Genomic DNA, 15052 nt, shown 5'->3' on the forward strand with positions numbered 1-15052 from the left:
ATCTGCCAGACCAAGTCTGTGGTAGGTGGTGAAAGAACCAATAAGAGGTAAAAACCTACTTGATCAAAGGTTTAGCTACCAATCTCTCAGCTCTCCCATGCTAAGTACTGGCCAGTCACAAATCCAACGAAACTACCATGCCCTCTCAGGCATCCCTCCTCTGCTGAAAATGATAACTGTCGGTAGGGTAGAAGCACCTGGGGTTACTGCCCTTTGATCCCTCAACCAAGTGGCCATCCTTCATGGGCGAATCTAAGTAACAAGCATTTGATTATGAAGGACATCACAGCATGTCATTGCCGAGTGATTTGGAGGTGGAGCCCTGCTTAATTTTCTCTCCACAATCCACTGGCACTTAAGCCAACTTTAACTCGAACTCATCTCAGCACATGGTGGAGGTTAAACCAGGGACCATCTAGTCTTCAATGCATCTCTCCCAAATTATTTTGAACCAGTAGCAAATAGTTACTCGACAGCACTTACCAGCAAAGCCTTCTCAGACTCTACAATGTTCCACTCTCTGTTCCTCTGGTTTATGTAACTAGGGGAAAGGAACAACATAGTTTAAATGGAGACACTTGTGAAACAAATCAACACTTAGCTGCTCTGAGAAGACGAGTTTCAAATCGTGGCTGGAATAAAGGATGGCTTTGCCACCAGGCGAAGTGTACCCCCCACAGCAACCCGAAGCGTGGGACACTCGACCTTGCATATCAACACTTGGTCTGTGGAATAGGCTCAGGCTTTTTAATGGATTCAAGACAGATGGTGGAGTACAAAACAACAGTTCATTTCCTCAAAATAAAATCAAAATACTGCAGATGCTGGAAATGTGAAACAAAATAGAAGGTGCTAGTAGTGACATAAAGATATTAGGATGTGTTAACGGGAGAGCAATATTCAAAACATTTTGTCCCAATCAAAGGCCCCGCCCCCACCCCACCACCCATCAGTCACTTGTTCCTTAGTTTTTCTTTCACTGAGCACTGACCTTTCTTTTAACACATTCTGATATCTTGCCTTTACGCCACTACTAGCATCTTCTATAGCCCTTCACACTGCCATTAATGCTCCCTCTGTCGCGACCTACACATCTCTGGTCAAATCTCGCCGAGCTCCCATCAATCAGTGATCTTATATTCTGCTGCAGCTGTGCCATCCCCCTTATACAGTATATAACCCATCACATGTCTCTCGCTCTTTAGGTCTGAAGAGTCATATGGACATGAAATGTTAACTGCTTCTCTCTCCACAGGTGCTGCCAGAACTGCTGAGGTTTTCCAGTATTTTGTTTTAGCTCTTTTCCTTGTGAGCTGATTTATTCACAAATTGCAGCAATTCAGGTCTCTGCTTCCAAATTACCTCGTGTCCCAAGAGACTCTCTTTATTTGTGCTCTCAGTCCTTAATCAAACAATGTTAAGAATACTAGTGTACTCTTAACATAATCAACCAAACATTAACACACACAGCTGATCATGGGGCGGTAACATTCCATACTGGATCCTTGTTAAAGCCTCCGATTGGGGGGGGGGCCTAAATGGGCCAGTCAAGAGGGCCCGAGTGTTTTCACACTTAAAAGGGACTAAAGGCAGACGTAGCCATGCTACAAGAAACGCACCTGAAGATCGCGGATCAAACCAGGCTGAGAAAAGGATGGGTGGGGCAGGTTTTCCACTCAGGGCTGGTTGAGAAGAACAGGGGGGGTCGCAATCCTGGTGAGCAAGCGGGTGGCATTTGAGGCGGCGGGTATTGTGGTGGACAAAGGGGGTCGATATGGTGAGTGGCAGGTTGCAGGGTGCCCGGGTGGTGCTAGTGAATGTGTATGCCCCGAACTGGGACGATGCAGGGTTCATGAAGCGGATGTTGAGTAGGAATCCGGATCTGGAGTTATGTAATTTGGTAATGGGGGGGGGAAAGAGAGAGAGAGAGAGAACTTTAACACGGTCCTGGACCCGGCACTGGATCGGTCTAGGTCGAGATCGGGTAAGAGGCCGGCAGCGGCCAAGGTCCTGAGGGGGCTCATGGGCCAGATGGGGGGAGTGGATCTGTGGAGATTTGCCAGGCCACAGGCGAAGGAATTTTCCTTCTTCTCCCATGTGCACAAGACGTACTCACGGATTGATTTCTTGGTGGTAAGTAGGGCGTTAATCCCGAGAGTGGAGTATTCGGCCATGGTGATCTCGGGCCATGCCCCGCACTGGGTGGAGTTGGGGCTGAGGGAGGAGAGAGGCCAACGCCCTCTGTGGAGAATGGACGTGGGACTGCTGGCGGACGAGGTGGTCTGTGGGCGGGTTCGGAGGTGTATCCAAAGCTATCTGGAGACCAATGACAATGGGGAGGTTTCGGTGAGTGTGGTCTGGGAGGCGCTGAAGGCAGTTGTCAGGGGGGAGCTAATTTCAGTCAGGGCCCACAGAGAGAAGAGGGATAGGATGAAGAGGGAGAGATTGGTGGGGGAGATACTTAGGGCAGACAGGAGGTATGCGGAATCCCCCGAGGAGGGGTTGTTGAAGGAGCATCGGAGTCTGCAGGCGGAGTTTGACTTGCTTACCACGGGGAAGGCTGAGGCTCAGCTGAGGAAGGTACAGGGAGCAGTGTACGAGTATGGGGAAAAGGCAAGTAGGATGCTGGCGCATCAGCTGCGGAAGAGAGAGGCGGCCAGGGAGATTGGGGGAATTAGAGATGGGGGGGTAACACGGTGCTGAGCTCGGCAAGGATTAACGAGGTCTTCAAGGACTTTTATGGCAAACTGTACGAGTCAGAACCCCCGTGCAGGGGATGGACAAGGCAGTTCCTGGACCAGCGGAGGTTTCCACAGGTGGAGGAGGGGGGAGTAGAGGGATTGGGGGCCCGATCGAGATGGAGGCACTGGGTAAGGGATTAGAGGGTATGCAGGCGGGGAAGGCCCCGGGACCGGATGGGTATCCCGTAGAGTTTTATAGGAAATTCTCAGAGTTGCTGGGTCCGCTTTTGTTGAGGACTTTCAATGAGGCAAAGGAAAAGGAACCCTTCTCCCGACGATGTCGCAGGCTCTGATCTCACTTATCCTCAAGCGAGATAAGGACCCGTTGCAATGTGGCTCCTATAGGCTGATTTCGCTCCTTAATGTGGATCCCAAGCTGTTGGCCAAGATTTTGGCCACTCGGATTGAGGACTGTGTCCCAGGAGTGATCAATGAGGATCAGACGGGGTTTGTGAAGGGCAGTCAGTTGAATACGAATGTGATCATGATGCCCTCGGAAGGGGGATGCAGAATATATATCCGTGATTCGGAAATGGGTAGTGGAGGGAGAGGGGGTGGCGTGGAAATGCTTGGAAGCGGCATCTTGTAAAGATACTAGCTTGGGGGCGCTGATAATGGCACCGTTGCCACTTCCGCCGACACGGTATACCACGAGCCCGGTGGTGGTGGCGACATTGAGGATCTGGGGGCAGTGGAGACGGCACAGGGGGGAGGCAGGGGCTTCAGTCTGGGCCCCTATACGGAATAACCACAGGTTCGTTCCGGGTAGAATAGACGGGGGGTTCCTAAGTTGGCACAGGGCGGGTATCAAAAGGATGGGGGACTTGTTCATTGAAAATGAAATGAAAATCGCTTATTGTCACGAGTAGGCTTCAATGAAGTTACTGTGAAAAGCCCCTAGTCGCCACATTCCGGCGCCTGTCCGGGGAGGCTGGTACGGGAATCGAACCGTGCTGCTGGCCTGCTTGGTCTGCTTTATAAGCCAGCGATTTAGCCTTGTGAGCTAAACCAGCCCCTGATGGGACCTTTGCCAGTCTGAGGGCGCTGGAGGAGAAATTTGGGCTACCCCCCGGGGAATACCTTTAGGTACATGCAGGTTCGGGCGTTTGTGAAAAAGCAGGTAGGGGAATTCCCACTGCTGCCTGCCCGGAGGATACAGGACAGGGTGGTCTCGGGCGTGTGGGTAGGGGATGGCAAGATATCGGAAATATATCAGGAGCTGCAGGAGGCAGTGGAGGCCTCGGTGGAGGAGCTGAAGGGCAAGTGGGAGGAGGAGCTGGGTGAGGAGCTGGATGAGGGCCTGTGGGTTGATGCCCTGGGCAGGGTCAATTCCTCCTCATCTTACGCCAGTCTTAGCCTGGTTCAGTTTAAGGTGGTGCGCCAGGCACATATGACAGGGGCGAGAATGAGTAAGTTCTTTGGGGTGTAGGACAGGTGTGTGAGGTGGTCAGGGAGCCCAGCAAATCATGTCCATATGTTCTGGGAATGCCCGGCACTTACAGGATTTTGGAAAGGCTTCGCAAAGGCTATGTCCAAGGTCTTGGACACTCGGGTAAAACCGAGCTGGGGGATAGCGATATTTGGGGTATCAGACGATCCGGGAGTCGAAAGAGGCCGGAGTTCTGGCCTTTGCCTCCTTGGTAGCCTGGAGAAGGCTCTTGTTAATGTGGAGGGACATGAAACCCCCAAGCGTAGAGGCTTGGGTCAGTGACATGGCTGGGTTTCTCAGGTCAGAGTGGATAAAGTTTGCCTTGCGTGGGTCCTTGCAGGGGTTCTCCAGGCGGTGACAACCGTTCCATGGCTTTCTCGCGGAACGTTAGGTGGAGGTCAGCAGCAGCAGCAAACCATAAAGGGGGAAAGAGACGGGGGGGGGGGGGGGGGGGTGGTTTGGGCGGTGGATGGATTTCATTTGTAACAGGCAGATACCCCACCTTATTTTGTTAAATTGTGAAAGGGTTAAGTTGTTTTCTGTTTTATTGCTATGTTTTCTTTTCGTTGTTTTTTGTTTTGTAGTGGTTTGTAAAAATTATTCAAAAATTTTGAATAAAAACAAATTTTTTTATTTTTTTTTTAAAGCCTCCGATTCCTTACAAGAATGTGGACCCCAAACTGCATACAACACTCAAAATGAGGTCAAGGTGGTTTTATAGAAATTTAACATGACAGTTTATATTTATATTCCATACCTCAGAATTAAGAATCCCTCAAGACATTGCAAACACATGCATGGTTGGCTGGCAGACATTGATTCAAGTATTCAATGTAATTTTGCCAATAACCAAAGGTATCCTGAAAAGGTTTGCCTCAGTTCAGTTCTACCAACAGGAAGAGTTTCAATTTTTGGGGTAAAATCTCGGGGTTTTCTGGCTGATTTCTCAGCATTACTGGGACTTGGGCGACATTTTAGGTCAACTGCAATCTAAATATACGAAGTGTCAAGCAACGGGAAAACCACATATTCTAGTTGCTCAGGAAACTAAGACCGAGATTAGAACCCAAAACTTAACTATATAAAAGGAGACAGAGACATCAAAGCTGAGTAGAAGTTGATAATTACAGTGAAGCAGTACAATAATAATCTTTATTATTGTCACACGTCGCCTTATATTAACATTGCAATGAAGTTACTGTGAAAAGCCCCAAGTCACACATGTTCGTGTACACAGAGGGAGAATTCAGAATGTCCAATTCACCTAGCAGCATGTCTTCGGGACTTGGGAAGAAACCAGAGCACCCGAAGGAAACCACGCAGACACGGGAAGAACGTGCTGACTCCGTGCAAACAATGACCCAAGCCGGGAATTCGAACCTGGGACTCTGGCGCGGTGAAGCAACTGTGCTACCCACTGTGCAACTGAATACAGGTGCTCGATCCATAAGCTGAGAATAAGCAAATACTATCGCTGCAACTGTTTTTCTGTTCTTGAAGATAGCATTAGTGGACCTACGTCATCCAGACAGAGTTGAGGAGGTTCTGCACCTATGTGCCATTTTTGGTGAAGACCATGCCATGGAACATGGGTAGGTTGTGCACTCATGATGGCTTGGAATCAGGCTATAACCCATAGGAGGGGAGCTGAAATTCATTTTTAAAAATAAATACTCGCCGACATTGAGGGCATTTAAAAATTTATTGGATAAGCATATGGATGATAAGGGCATAGTGTAGGTTAGATGGCCTTTAGTTTTTTTTTTCCATGTCGGTGCAACATCGAGGGCCGAAGGGCCTGTACTGCGCTGTATCGTTCTATGTTCTATGTTCTAGACATACGGGTGAATGATGAGATAAGCAATGAGATAAGTTCATATAAATGAAAACAGGGTATATTGAATGAACTAAACAAAATTCAAGAAGAATAAAAATCCCCTGGTGCAGATGGATTGATTCCACATGTTTTAAAAGAATCTAAGGAAGAGATAAAAGAGGCAGTACTAATCATATTTGATAATTCGTTAGAAAAAGATATCCCGCCAGAGGACTGGCAGATAGTTGGCTTAATTCCTATAAGGGAACAGAATGACTTAATTCTTCCCTTCTCCGGATTGTCGGAGATGGGATGTACGTCAGGTGATGCAAATCAGGACCCTGTGGCCTGGCATGCAGTCTTACATGGGAATTGCCTGGGAAGTTTAACATTTTGGTAGGCTGATTCCCTGCTGCTCGGGACATTACACAAATGTTTCTGACTCCGAGCCCATGGCAGACAATTGGGCTAGATACGCGAGACTTACCAGTGTACTTAATCTGGAAATGTTGCCCCTCATCCACTTACTTCGCCCTTCACTCACCCACTCATTAATTAAAGGACTTAACCTTCAGCAGCTACTGCCATAAAAAGGGGCCATATCCTCTCCTTTCCCCAACTCTAGATGCTCACTGGACTTACCCGGGAAATGCTGCATTGCCCATTTCAGCTGCAGCCGGAATGAGAAGATCCCAGACTATATGGGTAGTATCAATGGATCGGGAAAAACTTCAAGGACAGCATTGCCGCTAATTCAAAGATCCCTGCTTGCCCGGGCAATTATAGGCCAGTTAGCTTAACGTCGGTAGTAGCAAAAATAATGGAATTCTTACTAATGAGAATAGAAGAATACCTCAAGAGAAAAATAACGAGTAGTCAGCATGGATTTCAAAATCTTACTTAACCAGCCATGTTTTTGAGGAGGTAACAGAGTAAACAATAGTAATCCTGATGTAATTTTGAATCATAGAATTGTTACAATGCAGGAGGAGGCCATCTGACCCTCTGAAAGAGCACCCTACCTAAGCCCATTCTCCCACCGTATACCCGTAACCCCACCTAACCTACAAATCTTTGGACACTAATGGCCAATTTAGGATGGCCAATTCACCTAACCTGCACATCTTTGGACTGTGGGAGGAAACCCACGCAGATATGGGGAGGGTGTGCAAACTCCACAGACAGTCACCCAAGGCCACAATTGAACCCGGGTCCCTGGCACTGTGAGACAGCAGTGCTAACCACTGTGCCACCCTGTATTTTGAAAAAGCCTTCAATAAGTGCCCAATAATAGACTAATGAATAGGGTCAGAGAATGTGGAGTCGGGGAACAAATGGCAAAATGGACCATTGGCTGGCTTCAAGACAAAGCAGAGAGCGGAAAATAAAGGGGAGTTTTGTGGTGTCCACAAGGATCAGTGCTGTAACCACTGCTTTTCCCAAGTTACATCAACAACTTGAAGTTTGGAATCGGACACAATTTGTAAATTTGCAGGCAACACCAAATTGGGGGGTGGATAATCAATAAAGGAAAACTGCAAAAAATTAAAGGGGACAGGTTTAAATAGGTAATCCTGTTATAAATGTGCAGAGGAATTTATTACATACAGAAAAGTGGACACAGGAGTGCACATGGGCTATTCATACAAAATATCGAATTCTTGACACTTATTCCATTCTCTCCTTTCATTGCGAGTACATTGGTTATGCTGAGGTATGGTTTCATGACTCTTGGTCACGGACTAGTTAGTACCGTAGGCAACAAGTGCTGCCTGGTTAAATAACAGGGGGTAAGCCCCATACTGTTCTTGTCCAATGTCTTCACACAGACTTCTAGCAGGACACATTAGCCAATTATCAGACCCAAGTGTAGTTACTGATTTATCCAATCGGTACCCAGGTGAGGGATACAAGCTAGGCCTTTATTGTTCTGTATATATCAGCTGGTCACTGTGTGTTTGGGAAGCCTGGAGCCTATCCATTTCTAAATAAATTCCCCCGGTGCAGCCAGCATCGGTTCAGATGCTAGTCATGACTCAATGAGCCACACACTCCCTGCTGAGTCGGAAGATTGTGGTTCAAGTCCCACTCCACAGGCTTGAGCAGGTGAGGTGACAGTGTCTGCCTTGACATCAAGGCAGTATTTGAATAAGTGGTTGGAGTCACGCCCAAAGATGGAGGCCAATCATCTCAGCTCCAGGACATTGCTGCAGTGGTTTCTCAAGGTAGTGCACTCGGCCAAACCATCTTGAGCTGCTACATCAAACAGCTTCCCTCCAACATTGATCATTAATAATTATAGTGTTCAGCATTATTCACAACTCCTTAGATAATGAAGCAGTCTGTGGCCATATTCAGCAGGATCTGAATAATGTTCAGGCTTGTGCTGTTAAGTGGCAGGGAACATTTTGCATCACAAGTGCCAGGCAATGACCATCACCAAATCGCCACCATCAACATCCTGCGAGTTACCATTGATCAGCCACTGATCTGGACAAGCCAATTAAATACTGTGGTTTCAAGAGCAAGTCAGAGGCTGGGAATTCTGCAGTTACCCATCACCTGACTCCCCAAAACCTGTCCACCATCTATGAAGCACAATTTAAGATTGTAATTGAATATGCTCCACCTGCATGAGTGTAGCTCCAACAATACAAGAAATTCAAAACTAACTATGACAAACTAGCCCACTTGACTACACCACATCCACTTATTTAAATATGCTTCTTCCCCACGACTGGTGCACAGTGCGCACCATCTAAAAGATGCATGGCAGCATCTAGTCAAGCCTCCTTCAAAATCTGCAACCTCTGCCATCTAGAAGGACAAGGGCATCAGGTGCATGGAAACACCACTATTTGAGAGTTCCCCTCAAAGCCACATACCATCCTGACTTGGAAACGTATCTGTTGCTGGGTCAAAATTCGGGAACTCCTAACAACACAAGGACAGCAGTGGTTCAAGACGGAAGCTCACCACCAAAATCGCAGGTACAATTAGGGATGAGCAATAAACACTGGCCTTGCCACATCCCAAGAACAAATTTTAAAAAACCAAACCAGGCAGTTATTCCACAGCAGTAGCTGAGTGAGTGCTGCACCGTCAGAGAAGAGGTCATTCAATGAGATATTAAAACCCAGGCCCTGTCTGCCTTCTCAGGTGGATGTAAAAGAACACATCACTATTCGAAGAGGGGAGATCTATGGTTGCCCTGACAATTTATCCCTCAACCAACATAACTTACTTGTGCTTGTGGGAGCTTACTGTACACAAATTGGGTGCCATATTTCCTACAATGTAACTGTACACTTTGGGACATCCTGATTGAGGATGTGAAAAGCACACCTGATGGCAGAGATGTTTTTGGTGCGAAGTCTATCGAGGGCCTCTGCCCGTTCTTCTAGTTCATTCAGCTGATCCTGGATTTGTCGCGCTTTATCTGGCTCACCCGCTTCTTCTGCCATTGCCTTAAGAGAAAAGGAGGGAATGAGGGATTACTAGAGTGGAGATAATGGGTACTGGTATACTGTAAGACTCCAGGTTAAAGACAGACTCTTAACACAAGAGCTGTAACATGAATTGACAGGGAAACTATCACACAGCTATCCAAACAACAAAGGTGTTCACAGGATAGCATAAAGCAGCATCAGTTGGGGAAACTAGCCTGAAGGTACTTCTGGCCTACAATGCTAGAAGGACTGGCCTCCTCAGTGATCACGGGGCTCTCCCTCTCTACCTGGCCCTCAAATAAGTGTCTATTAATTTTTTAGAAAAGGGATTTGCAGTCCCCTCTAAGATGTGCACTTGCGTAGATGCACATGCATCACGCAGGCTGCTCACAAGATGTCCCCATTTTAGATAATATATGTGTAGCCATGCCAAAAATTCTAAACTTGCCCTGCACTGAAATAAACAGGAACAGAAAAGGAACATTGGTTCAGAGAATTGATCATTCTTTACAATTTGTCAACCCTTCCTGGGATTGAATGAGACCCAATAGAACATCTTGCAGCACTGCTGACCTGACTGGAGTGCGACTTGGGTTCTATTGACGTTCTCTTGCATTGTGATTACAGGATACCCTTCAACAAACTGAACTTACCATGAGGAACAGTGTCTTGGACAGGTATTTCCCAGGAAAATAATGCAACACACATTTTGTTAGACTCCAATAAGCCCATTTTCTGCCCCTCAGTTTGGTTCCCAGGTAGTCCATTAAGTGCCCTGACCTGGTTCCAACACCTTGCCTCCTGCCTCTTGGCATGGTTCTTCGATAACTGAGACAGCTGAATATATCAACACTATCACATGTAATTTTGAGAAAACAAGTTTTCTGCAAAATTACACCCCCCATTACACAAACTGTTGGTTACGAAACATAGAAAATAAGAGCAGTAGGAGGCCATTCAGCCCTTCAAACTTGCTCTGCCATTTATTAAGATCATGGCTGATCAAGAAAGTGTGGTAACTCAAGTGCTGGGCATATATACATATGATTGTAGTATATCTGTACCAGAGGTATGGATTCTTCAGAAATGATAGGCCACAATTTTGGGCAGAAGGTAGAAAATAGAGGCAACAAACATCTTACAACAAACAGCCTGTCTGCGGTGCTTTGGTGTTTCCCTGTATGCAACTATTTGCAGTTTACCCAGAACCGGTGCAACTGTACTGACAAAATATGCACTGCACAGAGAAGGGCACAGGAAAGAAAAATTCTCACAAAGCATCTGACAAATGATGCGCAGTGAATCTTAAGAGCGACCAACGCAATGTCTGGATCAAGATTTTTTATGTGGAGTACGAAAGCTACATTCCCTCGGGTAAGCTAAGCCTCCAGAAGAAATAAACAGCTCATCATCCAAACTGACATGGGGGGTGGAAAGGAAAGGGGCCATCATTACATGAGATTTCATACACAAACTTACACTTGTAACATACTCGATCACTACAAAACATCACAATTCTGGTGTAAAAGCAAATTACAACTTTCATTTACACAAATGCCTTCAATGAACTGAGATATTGCACAAACAGAAGTACGTGGAAGGGGAATGCAAGCCAGAGTGCTAGATTTTAGGACAGGACGATCAAACGCCAGATTGGAAAAGATTTGAAAGGATTAGAGACAAATGGAGATGCAGAAAGGTTTAGGGAGGGAGTTCCAAAGAATGAAACTGAGGGCAGGGTCAGGAGACAAAAGTGGGGAAGAGGCATATGGTTAGTGAAGGGAAACAGTGAGGTCGTGTAGAGATTCAAATATGAAGCTTTCAAATTTAATGCTTTGGACGGCAGTTGCTTATGATGAAAATATACAAAGTGTAGGAATTTATAATGGAAATATAAAAACAGAGTATATAACTTCAAAGTTAAAAGCAAATAATCTACTGCACTCCGGCCTCTAATCCCAATTTTACATTTTAATAATCTTTATTATTGTCACAAGTAGACTTACATTAACACTGCAACGAAGTTACTATGAAAATCCCCTAGTCGCCACATTCCGGCGCCTGTTCGGGTTCAGAGAGGGAGAATTCAGGATGTCCAAATTACGTAACAAGCACGTCTTTTTTTGGGGACTTGTGGGAGGAAACCAGAGCACCCGGAGGAAACCCACGCAGACACGGGCAGAACGTGCAGACTCCGTACACACAGTGACCCAAGCGGAAATCGAACCTGGGACCCTGCCGCTGTGAAGCAACTGTGCTAACCATTGTACTGCCTTGCCACCACATGATAACAACATTTGGGTTTGGAAGCCCTGCAGATATTTTTCACCCTTTAATCCCCAATCTCTGCTGAGTTTTCCAGCCACCATGACCCTGTTGAAGAATTTCTTTTGCTGAATCGTGTTTTTCTGGTCTTATGAACCTTGGTCAACTCGCATCCCAAACCAACTAGCTGTGCTACTATCACTCCCAATGATCCCGTTAGAAGATAATTCCCCTTCTCCGCATCTCTCCTCTTTTCTCCCCTTTATCCATCCTCCTCTCTCATCCATCCTCACATCTCCCGACTTTTAGTCCTGTTGAACTCATCTGTTGCCCCATAACCCAATTATCCAGGCATCCTCAAACCACACACAAACTGAATGGTGCACCATGTGCAAAAGGGAACACACACACATAAATATTATGTCACTCACCTTTTCTTTCATAAGTTGAGTCTTCTTCATTGCGTAATTGGAAGGTGCTTTCCTGAATCGATCTTTTTCCTTCACAATCTGCAAGAACAGGACAGAACTGGTCAACAAAGGCAAGAACATGAATATTACTCTGTGTTTTGGCAGCCCCACCAAGTGTTAAGCTGCTCTCTCTGTTGCCAAAATTTCCACTATCCAAATGGTCCCTCATATAATAGCCAATTCCCCACCACACTTTTGTTTTGAAGAAGTCATATTCGACTCAGGAATTTAACTGTTTCTCTCTCCACAGGTGCTGCCAGAGCTGCTGAGCTTTTCCAGCACTTTGTTGTAAGGAATAAAAACAATTATTTGGGTTCTTTTTTAAATGTCTGTTCATAAATTCGATTGGTGCTGAGGTATAGACACCAGGAGAGTCCCATGTTCAATCACTGGTCTAATCCAGATGGTTATCATAACAAAGAACAAAGAAAGGTACCGCAAAGGAATAGGCCCTTCGGCCCCCCAAGCCTGTGCCAACCATGCTGCCCGTCTAACCTAAACCCTTTACACTTCCGGGATTTGTATCCCTCTATTCCCATTCTATTCATGCATTTGTCAAGGCGCCCCTTAAACGTCACTATCGTACCACTTCCACCACCTCCTCTGGCAGCAAGTTCCAGGCACCCACTACCCTGTGTTAAAAAAAGACTTCCCTCACACATCTCCTCGAAACTTTGCCCCTAGCACCTTAAACCTTTGTTGCCTAGGAATTGACTCTTCCACCCTGGGAAAAAGCTTCTGACTATCCACTCTGCCCATGTCCCTCATAATTTTGTAGGCTTCTAAGTCTCCACATCCTTCTGGTAGTGTGGCGAGGTGGCGACCAGAATGGAACACTATATTCCTAGAGTGGCCTAACTAAGGTTCTATTACAGCTGCCAATTTTTATACTCCCAGCTGATGAAGGCAAGCATGCTGTATACTTTCTTGACTACCATCTCCACCTGCGTTGCCACTTTGTGACCTGTGGACTTGCACACCCAGATCCCTCTGGCTGTCAATCCTCTTTTTTTTTAATAAACATTTTATTGAGGTATTTCTTTGGCATTGTGACAGCAACAAAATAAACAATGTACGGAACAAGCAAACTATTAACATAGTGCAAATACCGGCTCCCACTCCCACAGGTCCCACCATTACTTACCTCTCTAATCTACGCTAGCCTATCCCCCCCCCCCCCCCCCCCCCCCCCCCCCCCTTTCTGCTGACGATTAATTCTCTGCGTACATAGAACATAGAACAGTACAGCACAGAACAGGCCCTTCGGCCCTCGATGTTGTGCCGAGCAATGATCGCCCTACTTAAACCCACGTAACCCGTAACCCAACAATCCCGCCATTAACCTTACACTACGGGCAATTTAGCATGGCCAATCCACCTAACCCGCACATCTTTGGACTGTGGGAGGAAACCGGAGCACCCGGAGGAAACCCACGCACACACGGGGAGGACGTGCAGACTCCACACAGACAGTGACCCAGGCGGGAATCGAACCTGGGACCCTGGAGCTGTGAAGCATTGATGCTAACCACCATGCTACCGTGAGGCGTAGTAGTAGACGAATGGTTGCCACCTCCGGGCGAACCCTAACAGAGACCCTCTCATGGTGAACTTAATTTTCTCCAGGCAGAGGAAGCCAGCCATGTCCGATAGCCAGGTCTCCAATTTCGGGGGCTTCAAGTCTCTCCATGCCAGTAATATCCGCCTCCAGGCTACCAGGGAAGCAAAGACCAGAACATCTGCCTCTTTCTCCTCCCGGATTTCCGGATCCTGCGACACCCCGAAAATCGCCACCTCTGGACTCATTACCACCCTCGTATTTAATACCTTGGACATGACGTCGGCAAACCCCTGCCAAAATCCCCTCAGCTTTGGAAATGCCGAGAACATGTGGACATTATCGCAGATTGGGGACCACATCGATGCCTCCTCTACTCCCACATGTCTCCTCCACTGTCCCCAGACTCTCAGGGCCGCCACCACCACTTGACTGGTGGAGTACCACTCCGGCAGGAACGGCAGAGGCGCTGTTACCAACGCCCCCAGACTTGTGCCCTTGCAAGAAGCCACCTCCATGCGCATTGACCCGCTTAAAAAAGGACCGCGGGATGAAGATGGGGAGGCATTGAAAAACGAATAAGAATCTTCGGAGGACCCGTCATTTTTACCGTTTGAACTCTGCCCACCAGAGACAACGGGAGCGCATCCCATCTCCGGAAATCCTCCTTCATCTGATCCACGAGCCGAGCCAAATTCAATTTGTGAAGCCTGTCCCAATCCCTTGCCACTTGGATACCAAGGCACCTGAAACTGCCCCCTACCACTCTGAACGGCAATTCCCCCAGTCGCCTCTCCTGACACCTCACCTGGACCACAAACAACTCGGTCTTCCCGATATTGAGCTTATACCCCGAAAACCGGCCGAATTCTCCTAAAATTCCCGTAATTTCTTCCATCCCCTCCATTGGGTCTGAGAAATACAAAAGCAGTCATCCGCATACAGCGAGGCCCTGTGCTCCACCCTCCCCCCGGACCAGCCCCTGCAGACCCTCAGAGCAATTGCCAACGGCTCTATAGCCAGCGCAAACAGCAGTGGGGAGAGGGCGCATCCCTGTCTCATCTGCCGGTGCAGTCTAAAGTAGTCCAAAATCATCCTATTTGTCTGTACACTTGCAACCGGAGCCCGGTACAGCAACCGAACCCAGTCAATAAAGCCCCTCCCAAATCCGAACTGCGCCAGCACCTCCCATAAATAATCCCACTCAACCCGGCCAAAGGCTTTCTCCGCATCCATTGCGACCACTACCTTCACCTCCCTACTTTCCGGGAGCATCATGATCACGTTTAACAGCCTTCTTACATTGGCCACCAGCTGCCTGCCC

General features: G+C 47.2%; 1 protein-coding gene across 1 annotated transcript in view; it reads right to left on the bottom strand.

The window, feature by feature from the left end:
• rtf1 (RTF1 homolog, Paf1/RNA polymerase II complex component) overlaps positions 1 to 15052 on the bottom strand; it is an 89226-nt gene that overhangs the window by 8727 nt on the left and 65447 nt on the right. Inside the window, exons 12-14 of the mRNA XM_038782598.1 lie at positions 12132 to 12209; positions 9332 to 9453; positions 484 to 541 (exon numbers count right to left, since the gene is read on the bottom strand). Of these exons, the coding sequence (XP_038638526.1) occupies positions 484 to 541; positions 9332 to 9453; positions 12132 to 12209 (258 nt within the window). The remainder of the gene's footprint in view (positions 1 to 483; positions 542 to 9331; positions 9454 to 12131; positions 12210 to 15052) is intronic.

Source organism: Scyliorhinus canicula, chromosome 2 (assembly GCF_902713615.1).
Source record: "Scyliorhinus canicula chromosome 2, sScyCan1.1, whole genome shotgun sequence".
Classification (NCBI taxonomy): domain Eukaryota; kingdom Metazoa; phylum Chordata; class Chondrichthyes; order Carcharhiniformes; family Scyliorhinidae; genus Scyliorhinus; species Scyliorhinus canicula.